At 34.5% G+C, this 20606-nt stretch overlaps 1 protein-coding gene across 4 annotated transcripts in view; it reads left to right on the forward strand.

The window, feature by feature from the left end:
- LOC115448874 (sodium channel protein 60E) overlaps positions 1-20606 on the forward strand; it is a 134669-nt gene that overhangs the window by 41006 nt on the left and 73057 nt on the right. For all 4 annotated transcript variants that reach the window (XM_037439050.1, XM_037439049.1, XM_037439051.1 and 1 more), the window contains exon 2: positions 20376-20584. In XM_037439050.1, the coding sequence (XP_037294947.1) occupies positions 20376-20584 (209 nt within the window). The remainder of the gene's footprint in view (positions 1-20375; positions 20585-20606) is intronic.

Genomic DNA, 20606 nt, shown 5'->3' on the forward strand with positions numbered 1-20606 from the left:
TTTACAATCGTTAAGGCTAATAAAAAAGGAGTGAAACTTTTGCTAGGATATGTCACAGTGGCAAAAGGTGACATTTTCCGAAGGGAAACCCGTCACAACATATAGGTACTAATATGTGTGAAAGTGGTCTACAAATCACTCTAAGAATAATTAGACCCTGCATAAAGAGAAGACCGCAGGAATCGGTTTATATGCACCCTTCGCCACTGATATGTTATTCCGATACATATTTTTGTTTTCTATTAGTGTAAACGATTGTAGGAAGTAGTGGTGAAACGCCGATACCCCAATCCTACCGGCTTCCCTCTTAGGTTTATTTACGTCTGTCTTAGTTTCTGTTTTCTGTTAAAATGGCAGCGATATATTTACTAAGGCAATTGCTTTTTTGCGTCGGGTTACCTTTTGAAAAATTTCACTCTTCGCCACTGGTAGGAAGAGGTTTTGTCTACGGCCTTTGGACTTTAATCATCAGTTCTTCATCACTGTATTCGGTAAAGAAGACTATGGAAGATGACTAAATTGATAGTTAGGAAAGAAAAGCATCTTTAAACTTCACTGTTGGTTTTTCCGCCATTCAAATATTCTAACTAAAAACAATGTAAGCAGAAGCAAAGCGATAAGAATAGACATAAAACATTATAGTTTGAGGGAATGAATAAAATTGTCCCGGACGTTGAGTGATTCAGTAGAATTTGTTTGTTTATCCGAGTTCAGTCTGGCGTCAGTCCAACTTGAGAACTGATCAGGAAGCACCGGGTCAAGGATAGCGTAGTTTTTAGTCAACCTCGTTGTTTATAGGAGTTTGATAGTATTTTGATTAGTCAATATATGCCAGTTTTTCTTATCTATATGTAGGTCATGGGCAGTTTTGTTACTCTATTTTACGACTTTTCAAAAGTGTGACGCGATCAATTCCTTGCAGTAGCTAGTATTATACTGTCCCTTATATTTCTTTACATTTCCTATGCCAATAATAGAAGCTGTTTTCGCTAATTCTTTTTTTATAATATACTCCAAGTATGAGGATGGTTCTTACGGAGAGAAGAAAACATTGCCTGATAAAGTCTAAAAACAACAATTTTCTATATTCCCATACAAAAGTTTCGTAATTATACTTAAAAGTCAATTTGAACTTTAATGCCATACTATAAAGTTTAAGTGTTAGTGGACGGGTTCCGGGAAGGCAAAACAATTGAGTGACGATACTATCGTATAAATATTAATGTAAATATGTCGACTGTTAGGCGGTACGAAGTTCGCCGGGTCAGCTAGTAATACTATAATTCTGAGTCTAGTTTCTTCTTCGTAGTCGTATATTTTTGGCAGAGTGGTCGTGGTCATCTATGAGCTGTTTAAAAAGCTGCCGTTTTCACAATGCGTCGCCATATCCCTTGATGTTTGGCGGATTGGAAGCATTTGTTTATACAGGAGGGTTATTGATTTAGTTTAAACTATCTTAAAGACTTCAATTGACTATTCATAGTTGTTTGTACTATAAATAAATCCTAGTGTAGCATCAAATAATTGATGTTAAGTTTGGTGCTTTTGACGAATATTAAAAAAATTTATCTCGGTTGATAAAAATAGAAAAAGTGGTAGCTTTAAACATGTATAAAACTTAGTGTCGCAAAAAAATGTCGCTTAAGTCTATAAGCCTAAAAGGACTGTCGATATTAATAATGAACAAAATATTTCATACAGAAATCAGTGAGACAAGATTATATTATGCAAATGAAGTTTAAGCGCTCTCTTGGTGCGTTTCCACTGTAAACTTTTGTGATACTTAATTGATAAATAAATAAATAAATAAGGGAAAGCACGAGATATGTTTACATATTTCGGAACTAATGTGGGTTAACATCGTAGTATCTAAGTTACGTGGATTACATCTTGCTCTCGACATCAACCAGTTTAAGGCCATCTTCCATATTTTGTATCTATCAAACCATAAAAAGTTTATTAGTTGGTCAGCTATTTAGAATATAGAAACCTACGTAATATATTATATTATTCTTTTCTATATTATTTATATTTGGTATCTAATATTTTTGTCACGAAGTTATATTTAGCACATTGGTGGTAAAATATTTATCATATTATATTTTTATTTAAGTGACATCGTTTTGAAACAGTTTTTTTTATGTATTTCTTGTTTCTTTATACCTTAGCTATTATACTTTATGCTTATAAACAATGTTGTGGAATTGTTTATTACCATTAATAATATTTCTTCTCTTATATTCTATGTATGCTTTCGCCTAAATCATTCCTATTGTTTTAGGCCATTCTACCAAAGCCGTTAACCAGTAATGCATTAAATCAAAAACAATAAAGCAGGAGAATTCCACATTCTCATGCAGAGCATTTAAAATCCAATTTCAGGACTATTCCATTCCACACGTCATTCCAGACCGTTGGTCACCTTTTATACCTCGTAATCCTAATTACACAGAAATCTTTCGCATAAATTTCGGTTTTAACCTTTTTGCCGTTTACATTATTTAAACCTTTAATAAATTAAATCGTTTTTATCAAATGGCGCGTAAAGGAACTCAGATGGCAATGTCGAGGAGCCGAAATAAGTTCACAATGGTAGTTCTTCTAATCCGGTAAAAGTCAACTACATCATTAATGATATGCTCGCCCCTATGTTCTATGTTAAGGGGCTCCTTTTTCCGCACTTAGCCCGTAGGAGGTCGGGCCGTTGTACGTGGTATGCCGGCTATGGGTCTAGCCAGCCCAACCCCTTCCAGAAGCGCGGATCTGTCTGGTTCCTTACAGGCTCTCGAAGTGACCCCGGTGTACCTCGCACTCGACCTCGGTGTATGCTCGTCCCTATCACATCATGGGACGGAATCAGCATCGAAAAATGTGTGCATTAATTGCGCCTTTGTCTGACCTGGTTTTTAAATGTTTGTGTGATGTAAACAAAGACAGTATAATTATAGACCGGTCATCAGGACTAAATATGTGCTCCAAAAGGTATTATTATAATATTTGTTATTAGCGCGGCATGCAGTTCGCATGCTTATGGTAGTGTGAGTGATGGCATGTGTTTTTGTCTCGGTCCCCCCTCTTTTGTCGGTCACGGAGTCAGATGCGAGCGACATTTTCTATAATGCGTGGGTAATTATGCAACATTCTGAATGATCATTCATGGCTTGTTCTGAATTATTTGTTTCACTTGTATTTGTTATTTATATTATGTTTTTATACGTATTTATATTTTATTTTTACTTGCGTAATATAGCTAATTAGTGTCCGTACGTCACCCGGGGTGCCTTGAAAATTAGCGCTGCGGTATCAGACTGGTACTGCAGCAAGAAGCTGAATGAGGGTTCCCATTGTCGGCACAATAGGTATAATTTATTTTTCTAATTTTATGTTTTTATTTTTTTTTTTGTTATTATGTGCACGTTATACTGTTCGTGTGCAATAATAAAATCATTCTTTCTTTATTTCCTTCTTTCTTTACCAATTGGTAATAAGTCGCTGTCTTCATTGAAATGTCCATGTGACGAGATGTCACAACGTCTGAGATATTAATACAAAAATAACAAATTTACAGAGAATATGCTAATATGCGCATTAATTAATGAGCAAATCGATATAGGAATAACATGAAGTATTTTACATTGGTGTCTTGCTATTTCACGGTAGACTGAGTAACCATTACATAAGCGCAATTTTTTTATATTATGTCAATCTTTCTAATATCCACTCTATATAATCTTAGAACTTTAGATGTAAATGTCAGTTAATTTCAGTATTATCGAATCGGTAGGATTTTACGATCGTTAACTTATGTCACGGCTATCTAAGCGTCAATTGAGCGGCCCCTGTATTTCTGCCCTTTTGAATTATAGGTTTGGTGCTTGCGGGGGTCGGGCTGCCGTCTTGACCCACTTTATCGATGGCTTGTTTCTATGAGCTTTGCTTTTGATCTTCATAATTATGTAAAAAATTGTTAACAATTGAAAATAATGGGGATGTTGAAGATCTCTGAAATGTAAATTAAAATGTGCTGCGAATAATGCATCGACCTGTAGAGTGATTACTGTGGATTATTTATCCGAGGTAATTTCCTTGGACACTTCGGAACCAAGTAAAACAGATATTGTTTTTAATATTAGTTTATATTTAAGTCTTGGATACATCTAATTTCATACTGAAACTTACCTTTTACAATATTACCAAACATATCCCCACGTTCATTTTGTATATATGTTTTATAGCTACGTAACTCTTACTGTAGTTTATGTTGTTCTTTATGAGGGTACGTTTATTTTCTTTTTCTTGAGCTCGTGAAACGCCCTAGATCTAAGAAATATATCAAGCATCAAAATCGCCTATACCCAGAGATCTCTACAAAATAGGTCACTGCTGAATTTATGGTCTTCGGATCTTTTTCCGCATATATAAACTAGCTGTGCCCGCGGCTTGGCCCGCGTGGAAATCTGTGTTACAAACTTTTTCCCACGTAAATTCCGACCCACGAGATTTTTTACAATCACGCGACCTCAACAGTAATCTTTATATTTCAGTCAATTTACATAAAACCGTAATGTACTATTATCTAAACCTTCCTCATTTGCACTATCTTTAAGTAAAAAACCGTAATCCATTCAGTAGATTTTGAGAAAATCGATCACACGGACAGCCTGCTTTTCGGGCCTTTATTTTATAATAAGTATACATTAATAACCGAGTGTTGTTCGTGCTTGTAGAACTTGGACAGTTGTGTAGGCACGCCCAGTCCTTTCTCTATGTATAAATTACAGTATATAGAAAAAAGAGATTAAAGTCATCGACTCAACGCTAATGTTAATTCAAACGTGTTGCCGCCTCTTTATCAGTGAATCCATTCTCAAAACGAGGCGATGTCGCCGATAAAATACGTTGATAAAAAAGTTGCCGCCCACCGAGTTCTTTTATTGGTAAACTTTTACCATGAACGGATTTTTCTATTTAGATGAACTGAAACCGATTTTACATTCTTTTCATCATCAGATAGCATCAGTATTTGTGTTTCTGCCAGTGTTCAATCATTGTCAATATATTTTAACTCATATTGATTGTATTTATTAATGCTTTGTAATTTGTTCGATGGCGGCATATGGCAATTTCTCTTATCACTACATAGTATAAAACAAAGTTGCTTTCTCTGTCCCTATGTGTGCTTAAATCTTTAAAACTACGCAATGGATTTTGATGCGGTTTTTTTTAATAGATAGAGTGATTCAAGAGGAAGGTTTATATGTATAATAATAACATCCATTAAATAGTCAGCATTGCACCCGTGCGAAGCCGGAGCGGGTCGCTAGTTTTTCAATTTGACTTCAAGATGCTACCAACAAATACAAAACATTTTGTCTTACCGTAGAATGTAAATATTCAATTTTAGCGATATCGAAGCCTAAAAAGATAATGTCGTCATAAAAAGGTTCCATTTCATCAAAACTCCTTGGTGTATGAAATAAGGTTACACTTCCATTTGGAATACATCGATTCCCGACCCTTGTAATTCATTTATTCCCTTCAATACCCGTTATGGATAAACAAAACAATTTTATTTAACAATACAGGTGGAGATTTAGAAATTCCCACGATTGATTGTGCTTTTGGGTCGGCTGAATTTTATTTAAATCTGTGTTCGGTATTCGGACGTTTTGTTTGGGTTAAAACCTTTTTACTATATTTCAATTGTTAGCTACAAATCAATTGAAAATAACGAACCTATTTCACTTCCCTTTTCAATATACATGCTTACCTATTTTATGACTCTTTCCAAGTCTAAACTTAGAGATGTATCATTCACATTTCGCTGGCTATTTTAAATCCCATGTAGGAAGTCAGACAGTTTCCTACCATGTACTAGCTTAACATTTACTAAAAAAACAATATTACTTTAGACGACCCGAGTATAAAACCATGCGCGTAATGCAACTATGCCTTCAAAACAACGTTCGTTCATTCGTCCGTTCGCCTGATGGTAAGCGATACGACCGCCCATAAACAGAAGAAAAAGCATCCAACACCTTGAATTACAAATTATTGTTTGGTATTCCACTATTATTGAAAAATTGGACCAATTTATTTACTTGGGCTCCAGTATATCTAACACCGGTACTTGTGAGTCAGAAATCCGACGCAGAATTGGAATGGCAAAAGGCGCTATGGGCCAACTAAAGGGAATATGGAAAGACAGGAACATCCGAAATAAGACCAAACAACAACTGGTTCGAACATTAGTATTCTCCATATTTCTATACGGAGCCGAAACATGGACGCTCAGAGCTAATGACCGGAAACGCATTGACGCCTTTGAGATGTGGTGCTGGAGAAGAATGTTACGCATACCCTGGACAGCCAAACGTACTAATGTGTCGATACTCAAGGAGCTAAGGATTTCAACTAGGCTTTCGACCATCTGCCTGAAACGAGTCCTTGAGTATTTCGGCCATATTGCCCGGAAGAATGGTGACAATCTTGAGAAGATCGTTATTACCGGCAAAGTCCAAAGTAAAAGATCTCGAGGGCGAAATCCGATGCGCTGGTCGGACCAAATCCGCTCCGCTCTTGACAGCAACATGTATGAAGCAATCCACGTTGCAGAGAACCGGCACCGTTGGCGCAGTATAGTTCGGAATAAAATGATCCGTGTAGGGGGTCACGACCCTCAGCATTGAGGACATCGACGCAAGAAGAAGACGCTCGCCATCCTGAGACGTGACATGTTAACTTTTATTATGTCCAGTAGTTACTGGCTACAATGTCCTTTAAACCGGAACATAACAGTGACTAAATACTGCTGCTTGGCGGCAGAAATATACATTGCGGCAATACCTACCCAGGCGAACTCTCTCATATGAGCGACCTACTAACAGTAAAAACTTTATTTTTAAACTAACATAGCTTGACAGATCTCCTAAGCTGTTAATGTTATGCTAGGAACAGCGCTGGAACAATGGCACTCTTAATTGAACAAAGGATCGAGAGACATTCTGAAAAAAATCCTTGTACGGAATAATTAAAAACGGTAACCTAGTTGGGTGTGGACCGGACTGCCGAGACGAAAGTCTGCATGTTCAAATTCCAAGGAGATGTGTACATCTGTGTACAAAATAATGTACGTATTCTTTGTGAGTTATCGCTTGCTTTCACGATGAAGCAAACATAATGAGGAAACCTGCATACCTGAGAAGTTCTCTATAGGAGTTTTGGGGGTATGTGAAGTCTACCAATTTGCACTAGGCCAGCGTGATGGACTAAGGCCTTATCCTTCTTAGTGGAAGAGGAGGCTCATACCCAGCAGTAGGACAGTATATAATACAGAGCTGTTATTATTATTACTATAATAATTAAAAGAGAACATTTTACTCATACCTATAACATTTAAAAGATTTTAAAGTTGTAAGTCACAATATTCGATATATACTTCAGCTAGAGAGTCGACTGACAAAAGGTGATTGCCCCCCACCAGCCGACACAATTATGCCGGCCTGATTGAACCGGAAAGTACATACATTGTATACTATAGTATTACTTCCATTCGAGTAGACGTAAAAGCTTTTATCTTAATTACATCATCTAGACCTTATATTCACTTAAAAGAGTTAGAATTGCGAGCATATGAGAGAATATAGAATTCCATACATATTACACAACACTCTCAAAGAAAATTCACACTTACATAATAAAACCTAAATTACCATTAAATAAACAATAAAATACAGACTACGCCCTCGCTCCGCCGTATTCACCCAACCAAAAAGCCTTAAAAACCAGGAAAAGAAATATCCACAGTGTAAAAAAGCATTTCCCGTTTGAAAGCAGCTTACTGGATAAACATATTGATGGCGCCTTTCATAGCTACAGTTGAGTCATTGAGAATTCTCTCACATAAGTGCCGTTCCTCTCCGCTAGTGTTTGGTTCAGTGGCTTTTAACCGTTGAACCGAGCGTTTTGTACATCACGTGCGCTACTTTACGATTTGAGATGGCCAGTATTTTGCTTGAGATCGTTTCCTTTGCCTAAACATGCCTTTGGCTTCAAAGACGTTAGGTTTTTCAAATTTGGAATTTTAGTTTTCACGTTATTTGACGTATTTTTTGTGTATGTTTACTCTACACTAATACATAAAGCTGAAGAGTTTGTGTGTTTGAACGCGCTAATGTCAGTAATTACTAAACCGATTTTGTTTTTTTTTCACTAATAGAAAGCTACCTTAGTCCTGAGTGCTATAGGGTACTTTTATCCCGGAAAACTTGTTCACGCGGACGGAGCAGCGAGCAAAAGCTAGTTTTTAACATGCTATCCCAAAAATGTTTTACCATTTTTGGGATATCATGTACATATAATATCATATAATTGTACCATTATAATAGTATAGTATGGATTTTACGCTTTTGGGCTCTTACCGCTGTAGGTCGCTACCTAATTTCTACGTGAATTAGTTTAAAAGCTAAAATTAAAGGATAATAACATTTAAGTTTATAAAATATACAGGATCTATCAGCAATTACAATATTTCAAACGCGCAATTTCGGAGATTACGAAGGCGTAGTTTGTGAAGACATTTTCGGAGTTCGGTCCGACGCTTATTATAATTAGATGTAATAGTTATGTCTTGAACTCATTCCAAGTTTATCCTGTTATAAATTAGTAAAATTACAATCTATTTTGATGAACTGATGAATGAAAATTTATTTATAAAGCTTGAAGTTTTTCTCAGGCAAGTCGTCGAATGCTATCACTAAGAACTATGAACAGCATGTACACCACTCAGAACTTATATTATTCGCACTAATATGTTATAGTAAGAGCATTTAGTAGTATTTTGTCTGCATATAATATATTATGAGACTTTTTTACTCTCTAAATCGAGAACTCGTGATAAAATAGATCTACGAAAGTAATTGTACCTATTTCTGTTGACATTTACGCTAGATAATCAGAATATAATGTAATAGTAAACAAACAAACAAAATAAATTGGATTGGATTAGATATGTAATAATAAATACATTTCAAAGACGATTAAATTTATACGGATAGCCAAAAATCAAATATCCAACGCGTTAAAATTCTTTTAAAAAAATAAGACGTCGTTTTATTTTTTATTTAATCATCATCATTAAATTCAAGTGTTGGTAATTTCACCGTCCATTTCCTTGTACCCGCCATTTGCAGCAAAAAGGATACACTAAAGAGGGTTGATTAAAAAGTTCAAACAAGCTAACGATATTTCCTACGTTTATTCACTGTAAATAATGTAAACTTGGATTACGAGTAACGCGGTAATAGTTAGTAACAATTTAATTACATAAGTAATATTTCAAATACATTTGTTTAATGGCATTTTAATACCTTTGTTTTAATCTACTTCATTATGTTTAGTTACGACGCCTTGGTAAATTTCGTCGAGATTCGTTGGATGCAGACTATGATCTGCAAATTTTTAAGAGAAGCCTATGTACAGCAATGGACTTACAAAGTATAATTATGACCATGATGATATTTACGATGTGTACTCATTAATTGAATCTTTGGCGATATCTCTATTTGGACAATATATTGTTATGAAGCTGCCTTGTGCAAATCAGTGTAGTTATATTCCACATAATACAGGCGTTATCACTATTTGGTAGATTTCTCGTATGAGATAATCCGTCTAGGTAAGTACCACCGTAATACCATTCTGTCGCGAAAGAGTATGATCGCTAGTTGTAAGTTATTTGTATTCGCCCCTATAGCGAACATCATACACAAGGTTTAAAATCCGCCATAAAAGCTCATGTAAATGTGTCGCGTTCCGGGATCAGCTTATGTTTATTCGGTTTCAAAAAGGTCGGCATAATCGTGTCGGCTAGCAAGCGAGAATCATCCCTTATCTTCTAGTCTTTACTATAGTTTAAGGTACTATCTATTAAGCATGCTGTGCCTACATGTAATAGGTTACAAACATAGTACAACCATTTTTGTCAATAGTACTTAAGGCATATTATATTGTTTGTATAAAGTTATGTAGACCAAAAAAAAAAACAGTCAACAATAACTGTTGCGCTTTGGTTTGAAAGACAATGTATGTATGTTATTATTAGACATTGTCTTAGGCGACGATTACAATGCAATAACACGTACTGATTTGCAATTCATGTTCTAGGTCGTTTTGCAACAGTTCACGCTTAGGATTAAACGAGCGCCTTACTCGTCTCGTTAAGTCTATCAACGACGTATAAATAAAAGCTATTTTACAACAAAGCAGCGATAGCCTAGTTGGTTGTGGAACGGACAGCCGAGACGAATTTCCGCAGGTTCAAAACCGAAGGGCACACACCTCTGACTTTTCTAGAATTAAGGGTGTATTCTTTGTGAATTATCGTTTGCTTTAACGGTGAAGGGAAACATCGTGAGAAAATCTGTATACCTGAGAAGTTCTCTATAGGAAATTCGAAAGTGTGCGAAGTCTATCAATCCGCACTAGGCCAGCGTAGTGGACTATGTCTTAATCCCTCTCAGTAATAGAGGAGGCACGTGCCCAACAATGGGACAGTATATAATACAGGGCTAATATTATTTACAACGAATGCGGAAACGAGCATCCAACAAAATATTTGCGGTATTAAATGTTTGTCGGTTAGTGTCGTAAAATGCCAAAGTAAACGGTAAAGGGGTCGTTAAATGTGAGTATATATAATAATTATCCGCTCTCACATTACTCGGTTACCCGTAAATACTCGTAAACGATTTAATGTGGTCTTCTGTGGCCATAAGGCGTTTACTTTGGATTTAAACATATAATTAAATTGACTGTCTATTAACTAAGTCACCTTTATCTTCTCTGAATTGGATAAGGTTTAAAGGACTATTATCTTTTTATATTAAATAAATTTACTGGTTGTAGGTCTCTCATATGCGAGAGTCCGCCTGGGTAGGTACCACCGCAATGTCTATTTTTGCCGCCAAGCAGCAGTGTATAGACACGGACATGTTAAGACTTAACATCTCATGTCTCAGGATGGCGAGGGCAGTAGAATACTAAACAATGCTTTGTAATTCAAGGTGTTGGACAGTGTTTCTACTGTTTATGGGCGGTCGTATCGCTTACCATCAGGCGAACGGCAAGCTCGTCTTGTCTTACAAGACAATAAAAAAATATATCAGCACTGAGTTGTGAAAGGTCCATACAACTCGATCCCTGCCGGCTTCCCTTTCCTAACATGTATGTGTTAAATTTAACTATCATTAGAACGATTTGCAGACTGCATTTATGTATACTAGTACCTAAATTATGTTGCACCCTTTTGAAAACTCTCACCTCTCGCCATTTTTTATTTCATTGATAGACGCACAGCCAAAATAGCGACACTTGCGACTTGATATTTAATGCACGTAATATCACCAGAAACACCAATAAAATAATTTACGCAACAATAGATGAAGGGTGAAATTTTTCGAAAGGGGACCCGAAACAAAATATACTCATTGTATTTTAGTTCACTATGCTATAAATATTAATTATTTAATGTTAATAATATTCATTTTAATAGTTTGTTTATAGAAATAATAAAAAGGAAGTCGGTAGGAATCAGATTATATGGATTCTTTGCTACTGGTACGCATAGATTTTTGTTTTGATTAGAAGAAAATTTGAAGTGGTAGATGTACTGGGTATGATAGGAGTTAAGATTGCATCTTTCATGTCATTAAATGTCCCATGAACTGTTACCGAAAATGTGACCATTCTTTCAGTATCAAGAAGCCCACTTTAACTTTTGTTGATTGCTTTTAAATTTATGCATTTGTTAATAATTTTACTTAACTATATACCAAGCTAAGAAAGCCGATGGTAGATGCAATAAATAGGAAAATAAAAAATAAATCGGAGTGTTGTACCGTTATTTATTTATTTAAGGACCTCCAACGAATGATACACGGAATATAATAAATACAATATCGTAGCATTTTTACAATTAGCAATGTGACGTGCCTCTTCAATTATAGGAGACCACAGCATATTTAATATAATATATATATTTAATACAACGGATTTTTACACAGGAAACCCTTTGAGAAGAGCTATATAGGAATAGAATATAAAAAATCAAATTACACGTTTCTCTCCAGATTCTGAAGTACAAAACACAGTACCAGTTTAATATGATAATATTTTTCACTTTACAACACTTTTGCGATGTCCTGGCACACCTGACGCTCGAACAAGTTCTGACGTGGCGAAATTTAATAACCTGAATAATAATGTCGGTCGGTGCCTTACACCGTCGTAAAATGGTATAAACAACAGGCAAGTTTAAACACATTACAGAAGTTTCATTTAGTATTCAAGATTGGTCAATGGCTGTGTATTTGTGGACTGGAGTAATTAAAATAATGATTTCTTATTTAGACGAATTTTTGATATTAAAATAAAACCGCGTTTCGAAGATTTTGTGGCTGTGTAATCATGATAGTCTAAGATCCCGCTGCAGAATTAGTGCGCTCATCGAGTATATCGATGGGTCCTATGTATATGGGCCAAACTAACAATTTGGCCATTTTGACTTTTTTATGGTAAACGCATTTTATCTATATAATGAATCAAGTGAGCTATTAAAAAAAAATAGATTTTTGCATAGAAACACGATTTTTTATTACAGTATAACGGCATATGTAACATAAATTTAAACGTACAAGGTCCTAAGAGTAGTTAGAGACTTATACGCGGCGAGTTCCCGCGCGTTTGTTTACGATTGGGACCAATCAGCTGGTTTGACACTATACGTTGAACGGAACAACGGCCGCACTGTGATGAATACAAATCTAATTGTTGTGTTTTTGCGTTACAATTTAGTTTAATAAGTAAAAGATGGCATCCAATTATCGTGTTAAGTTGAGTAGAAGTCGGAATTTTGTGAATTTGGCATTGATGCAGAAATGATAAAAGTGTGCTGGACCACATCAAGTCCTTTGAACCGGTTGATTCACATTATTGTCGTAAAGACAGTAATAAACTTTATTTAGATGGCTCTTTAAGTTTATCCGAATGTTCATGTTATCAAAAGAATGGTATGATTCAACTAAATATGGTAGTAAATATGAGTCGTTACGGCAATACAGGGATATAGTAACTAAAAATATTAATTTATCATTTCACCAGCCAAAAAAAGACCAATGCCATAGTTGTCATTCTTTTAAAAACGGTCCTGTGACTCCTGAGAATAAAATATTTTATGAAAATCATATACTTTGCAAAAATCAGGTTAGATCTTTAAAGGAAAAGGATAAACGTGATTCACAAAATGATACGAAAATATTCTGCGCTACTTTTGATTTGCAAAAAGTGTTGTTGTCCCCAAGTGGTGAAATTAGTCTATTTTATTACAGCAAAAGGTTGAAAATACATAACTTATCAGTCTTCGATATTAGTAAGTTAATTGGTACCTGTTACTTATGGAATGAACAAATTGCAATAAAGGGATCGAACGAAATAGCGAGCTGTATTTATAATATTATTACATTGAAAAGTCAAGAAGGTTGTGACGATTTCAGATTTTGGTCAGACAATTGCACTGGCCAAAACCGAAACAGGATTATGTTTTTTATGTATCTATACGCTGCTAAACAGTTTAATTTGAATGTAAACCACACTTTTCTTGAAGTAGGCCACACGCAGAATGAAAGCGACTCCATACATGCCACCATTGAAAAAGCTTCAAAATATAAGAATATTTATACACCCTCTGAGTGGAGCTCATTGATTCGATGGGCGAAATCAAAAGGAAGTCCTTATAACGTCATAGACGAATTTAAGAATATGATTTATGACTTCAAAAAGATGCAGACAAATACTCAGTTTAACTGGACTAAAAACTCAGAAGGACAAAAAATTCATTGGTTTAAAATAAAACAAATTCCGTAAGCCGAGACGAACCGTACGTTTTATACTATGAATATAATTTGGGTAGTGAAGATGCTATTGAAAATCATATTAATATCTTAGATCACCCAGTACAAACAAGAAGACAAATTGCCAATAGACCAACTGATATTCCTCTGCAACTATGTTACAATCAGCTATTACCAATACAACCTTCCAAGAAGAAAGACTTGCTTGATTTATGTCGAAAAAATATTATCCCACCGGTATACCATAGTTATTATGAAAATTTAATAGCATCTAATGACATTGTGACTATTAATGAAAGCGATAATGAAGACATTTTAATAAACACTTATTAAGAATTACTAGTAAATTTTACCATTAACGTTGATTTTGATAATTTTATTACTTGATTATATTACTTACAGAGATATTTTTTTTGTTTACATCAGAAAGGTTTTTATTTTTGTTATTTTTTTTTGTAATTTTATTAAGAAAATAATAACGTGAAGTACGTAGTTTTGTTAATAAAACTAAGATCTTCAGTAACAGTTTCCTTCTTATATTTTTTTGTTGGTAATTTTTATCATTAAAAATACCAAAAAAGACTGAATTCGGGTCCATATGTGTACTTATAAGGCTAATTAAATTTTTATTTAAATAAATGAATAAAACTAATGTGTGTTTTTTATGATCTATCTGAAAACTCAGTCAATAGGTTAGCAGATTTTACAACGTATAAATGTCAATGTGACATAAATAACTAAATATCCTAATATCTTTTATTTTTATTTATAAATTATTAACTACTTCAATTGTTAGTTGATTTTATGGGTGGAAAATAAAAAAAATATGTAATTTATGCTAATTACCGTAATACGCGTATAATGGCCAATATGGCACAATGGCCCTTTTAGGGTGTTTTTGAAAAAAAAAATTTTTAACAAAAACTATCGTATAAGGGCCCATGTGACGTACAAAAAAAACCGGTAAATGTATATATAAAATACTATAATATAAATGAGGAGGATAATTGTCATAGCTAACAAGCAAAATTTCATAAACTTCGGATTTATAAATCTAAAGTTATAGTAAATTTTAACTTTGGAAGCCTCTCCTGTAAAGTTGTAATTTTGCATTTTGGCCCATATACATAGGACCCATCGATATGTTAAAAACTACATTCTTACACATATTTATGCTTAGAAGAATATATATCTACTAGGTTGCCTATTAAAACTTGGCCGCAAATATTTTAAATTAAATTATTGTTAATTGATTTTTCGGAAAACATTTCATTCATTTGTTTTTCAAATAAAATATCGTCCACTTCATGACAATACACATAAAGACTCTGAAAAACGACGGTTGCCGTTGCGCACTTGGCCGCACCTCTTCGCAGCCAGGTGTAAGCAGGTATGACTATGATACATTTACTCGTTCATAATGTATATTTATTAGCTATACATCAAATTAAAGCTGAATTTTTTCTGTTGATCATGATACACGGTTGCCTAATTAAATCTGGCCGCAAATAAGGGTTGCCGACTCTTAAAAATGATAAATATTGAAGGTAGAGTGAAAGAGAGCTAGCGCGTTATATTACCAGTCAGAAAAGGATAACATACATAGCATGTAGTACATAATAAGGTTACATTCCCGTGACACACGTCATGTAGCTGTCATGTTTGCCGGCAAACATTCCGATGCTAAATGGGTTAATAAACTTCGAATAAAATTCATGAGGATGAAGGCGTGTTTTCTGTGTGAGAAAAAATGCAATGTACTTGACTTTGATGATGCATCATTCAAAAAGTGTTTGCTAATGTTATTATTTCGTCGTAAAAAAAAAAAAAATACAATGATATTATATTAACAATTGAATCTACCTATGACTTTGGATATCATACAGCGTGTCTTAAAAAAAATTACAGTTTTAAAGCATAAAGATACAGAAGAATTCTACATGGTTTCTGGGAGATTCAGCTCCAATGCAGGTTGAAAATGTTCTCTGTGATTCCACGAACAAATCTTCCGATAATGACGATGATTATGATATTTTTAGCGATGAAAGTTATGAAAGTGATAGCTTCTATGATAGTGAAAATGAAAGCTCTGATGGTTCAGATTTTTAAATAAAATTTACGGATAGATAAGATACGTTTGTTTAATTTTTGAGTTACTTAAATGCTTCATTTATATGTAATAAGTTATTGAATACTTAAATAAAATATAATATTTACTCAAACAGTACTTGCACCTAATTTTATTTTTAATGGATAGTAATTTATTGTGGTAATTTTTACATTTATCATTTTGAGAAGACTTTTTTTGGAGTATTTATTAAGTTGTATCTACTATTGTTTTAACTGGTGGTTGAGAACACGATCATCAGGCGTATGCGCAATGGCTCAAAAGTGTCGTACAGCTAGTACTCGCTATCCTTTTCTGACTGGTAATATTACGCGCTAGCTCTCTTTCACTCTACCTTCAATATTTATCATTTTTAAGAGTCGGCAACCCTTATTTGCGGCTAGATTTAATTAGGCAACCGTGTATCATGATCAACAGAAAAAATTCAGCTTTAATTTGATGTATAGCTAATAAATATACATTATGAACGAGTAAATGTATCATAGTCATACCTGCTTACACCTGGCTGCGAAGAGGTGCGGCCAAGTGCGCAACGGCAACTGTGGTTTTTCAGAGTCTTTATGTGTATTGTCATGAAGTGGACGCTATTTTATTTGAAAAACAAATGAATGAAATGTTTTCCGAAAAATCAATTAACAATAATTTAATTAAAAATATTTGCGGCCAAGTTTTAATAGGCAACCTAGTAGATATATATTCTTCTAAGCATAAATATGTGTAAGAATGTAGTTTTTAACATGTACTCGATGAGTGCACTAATTCTGCAGTGGGATCTCGTACTATGAAGTCACGGAGGGCGAAAAAATAATAATTTATCGCAAATAAATTCGTAAAGTATTTACATTTTAATATAAAAAAAAAATATGTTACTTAATTTTGCTTTTATGCATATCACTGATTTATACAGAGGTATTTTTTATACAGGCTCAGCATATTACGCACATTGTACTTGTAAGCGGAGTGGAATTCCAGATAGAACGTCGACAGACGAGACAATATGATTATCCCCCATCAGTCAACACAATTATGGCAGTCTGTTTGATACAAAGGCTGATCCCAAAACGCGACATACTTACGTGGGCCGCTATAGCGGGTTTTAAACCATCTGCACGGTGCTCGCTATCCAGGCGGACACAAAGATCGTATTAGCTTAATTAAATTCTAATCTAAGAATCTAAATCATTTATAATTAATGATATCAGCCTCGTATTATATATCGTATCATAGCTGGGCACGAGCCTCCTCTACTATTGAAAGGGTTTAGGCCTTAACCTACCACGCAGGCCTAGTGCGGATTGGTAGACTTCACATACTTGCAAAATTGTTATGGACAACTTCTTAGGAATGAGGGTTTCCTCAGGATGTTTCCCTTCACTGATAAAGTAAGCGATGATTCACAAAGAATACACACATAACTTCTTTTTGAAAAGTCAGAGATGCCTGTCATTGTGTTTAGAATCTACGGACATTCATCTCGGCAGCCCCTTCCACACCCAACTAGGCTATCGCCGCTTTAAAATTGCTAAAATACACACAGGTGCCCTGATTAGAAATATCAACTATAACCACATGCAAACCAAATACATTGACAATATTAACTAGTTCTATAAAAAATTGTGGACCAATTTAATAAAATTTGTCCGGCTTCTCGACTGCCCTACAGGTTTCCGGCAATAAAAACCGGCATACACAATCCCGCCCTATCATAGTGCCGTAAAATTGGCACCGGTCAGTTACTTGATGACAGCCATAGAAACGTTTTACCTACGGCTCAAAACATTTCAATCCCCTTATTTTTAGTTGTTTAATACTCGTATATTGTGTATATTTAGTATATTTTAAATAGATTCATTGAGACTACAGATGCTACATTATTCAATATTGTTAAAACATACATATTGGTTTAGCTATCAAGTTAAAGTAACTATCAACTAATCAGCAGTTGATGAAATTGAAAATATATTCGTAATTTTAAGAAAATTTAATAGTCCCTCATAGTAATTTGCATAATAGAGTTGGTTTAATATTGATGGACATATCCCACCATGGAACGAAATCTCGTAGGCCATGCCAGCTGTTATATGAGATATGATCTTCCTTTGTAACGTCAAACAAACTAATAACCCTTCAGAGTTGCAGGTTAATCTCTTGGGAGATACACAAACTGGGATTTGCTGTTACCTTATTGTGTCGTGTGTTAAAGGACGCGCTGTTCTAAATAAATATGTTCAATGCTTGTATTTAGCTCTCACAATATGTTGCAACCACCCGGATAACAGTTGTTTACAAAAATACTATTTTTTTACTGTACATTTGCATTTTTAAATTGCCTAGTATCTTTGTTTCAAAATCATACTTAGCATAACGAATGAATGTTTTCGGCTTGATATTAGTACAAACTTCAATCCCACATAACCTAATCCACCGGTTCCCTGAGGAGATGAGAGATCACACAGAGGTCGCGTACATTACGCCACCTCATTTGCTAACTTTATAGTTTATCGTTCCTCCGAGTTTACAATGCTAATTAAGTATTGTGTAATCGTATTTCTCCTTTGTTGCCAATTAGCAAGCTAGTATACTTAAACGTGGTGGCAAAAAACCTTTTGTCAACTTTAAATGGACAACCGTTTGTACCCGTGTTACGCGTTGTATTAAAATTTATGAAGGTCTGTAGGCTGAATGAGAAAATACCAGTTTGATAAAATAGTTTCGTTGTAGAATTTGTTTTAAATACCTTGGTGAGCTGAGGTAACAAATTATATAATTTACAGGTGTTAAGATGTTTAAATGGAGGTGTTATTGCTTTAACTTTAGAAAAATGAATTCAAAATAAATTGTAAGCCAGCAAACAAAGCATACTTATAAAGAAATATGTTTAGAAACTCGTTGAACAGGCGTACTTTTAGCAATGTGAAATGAACCGGGAAAACACTCTCAGGCAAGTTAAACCGACCTCAACGATCAATAATAAACTTTAAATACATGCCCATACAGGTTCCACTAAAAATTTAACACGTCGTCGTAACAAGCAACAATTTATAGCGGCAATAAAAGCGGATAACCAGTGAAACGATACGGATCGCAGTGTACACTCTGAAATTTTAACAAAATTTTACAATTTCCACGCAATCGCATCCTGTAATAGATATGCATGCAGGGTTGCCATATTTTACTCAGTAATTATATTAAGTTTTTAGGGGGTAATGTCTGAGTAGGCATTAGCTTTTGCTCGCGACTCCGCCCGAACCAGTAATTATTTTTGGGATAAAAAGAAGCCTATATTTTAAGTTAGAGTTAGCTCTAGCAATATATAATCGGTCAATACTGTATTTAATTGCAGTAAGTAGTTTGCGTGATGCGTTCAAATATACAAAGACAGAAAATCTAAAAACCAATGTTTTGGTCTGTGTTGCTCTAATAAATATCCCCTATATTGGTTTTTCTTTAATATTCATAATATACAGATAAAAGTATCATACAATTTTATTAGATCTTAAGATTATATACAAGCAGGTACATCAGATATTAACGAATAAAATCAGCATCGAAAATAATATTACAAAATTTGAAACAAAACCAAAAAATTTACTTAATGTTATGATAAAATATGTTTAGCTTGTTTTAAACTAAAAGATACAAAACGTAAATAGTTATGCATAAATCATAAATAATGCCTTTGAAGTGACGAATAAGAAAATAACTTTGCTACGTTCTTTATTCTTTCACCGCAAATGCGCAGCGAATAAATAAATCATCGCAGTAAACTACAGTTGTTGAGTTAAATCGCAATACTTTATCTAATCTAAAAGTTATTTCTGTTTATATCAAGTAAATGACAGCGAATTCTATGTCAATATGGTTTCTTATTAGTGTCATTAGTATACAATATAAGAAACTTTATAACTTGATTTCATTAATACGATACCAGCTCTTAATATTACGCCAACTCGATGATGTAAACTTTACAGTAGACACATTTAGCACAGAATAACACTTTTATAATACTACAACCTTGTTAGTGAAAATTTTGTATAGTACAAAGCCTATTCATTGCTTAGTAATGAAATTTTGTGGGCTTAGAAAAGATAAAAAAATGTTATAAAATGGAAACTGGCGAAAAATTTACTTAACGTAGCGTAATTTATTGCTGGTATCGAATTATTGTTTATTGTCCCATTTAAGATTAAGCAAATTCGCGAATGAGACTTTTCGACATCTGGCAGCACGATTCAAACCCCGAATGATATTCGGATCGTTGGTTCAACCTTCATCTTCCATACCTTTCTTAAAATATTTTTTTTAAACATCCAAATAATCCAATTCCAATCTTGTTCCAGACGTTCTGTGTGGTGTCGAAACGATTCCGCAAGAACTACATCCATCGGTTTACAGCGACGCGGTCGTTGTTCTGGTGGTCGCCGTGGTCGCCCGTCCGCCGCGCGTGCGTCTACCTGTCCACCAATCAGTATTTCGATTACTTCGTCATGGCAACCATCCTACTCAACTGTGTCTTCCTCGCCATGTCGGAAACTATCGAAGAGGCTGAGTAAGTATTTAATTGGTATCTA

The sequence above is a fragment of the Manduca sexta genome, chromosome 16, assembly GCF_014839805.1.
Source record: "Manduca sexta isolate Smith_Timp_Sample1 chromosome 16, JHU_Msex_v1.0, whole genome shotgun sequence".
Classification (NCBI taxonomy): Eukaryota; Metazoa; Arthropoda; class Insecta; order Lepidoptera; family Sphingidae; genus Manduca; species Manduca sexta.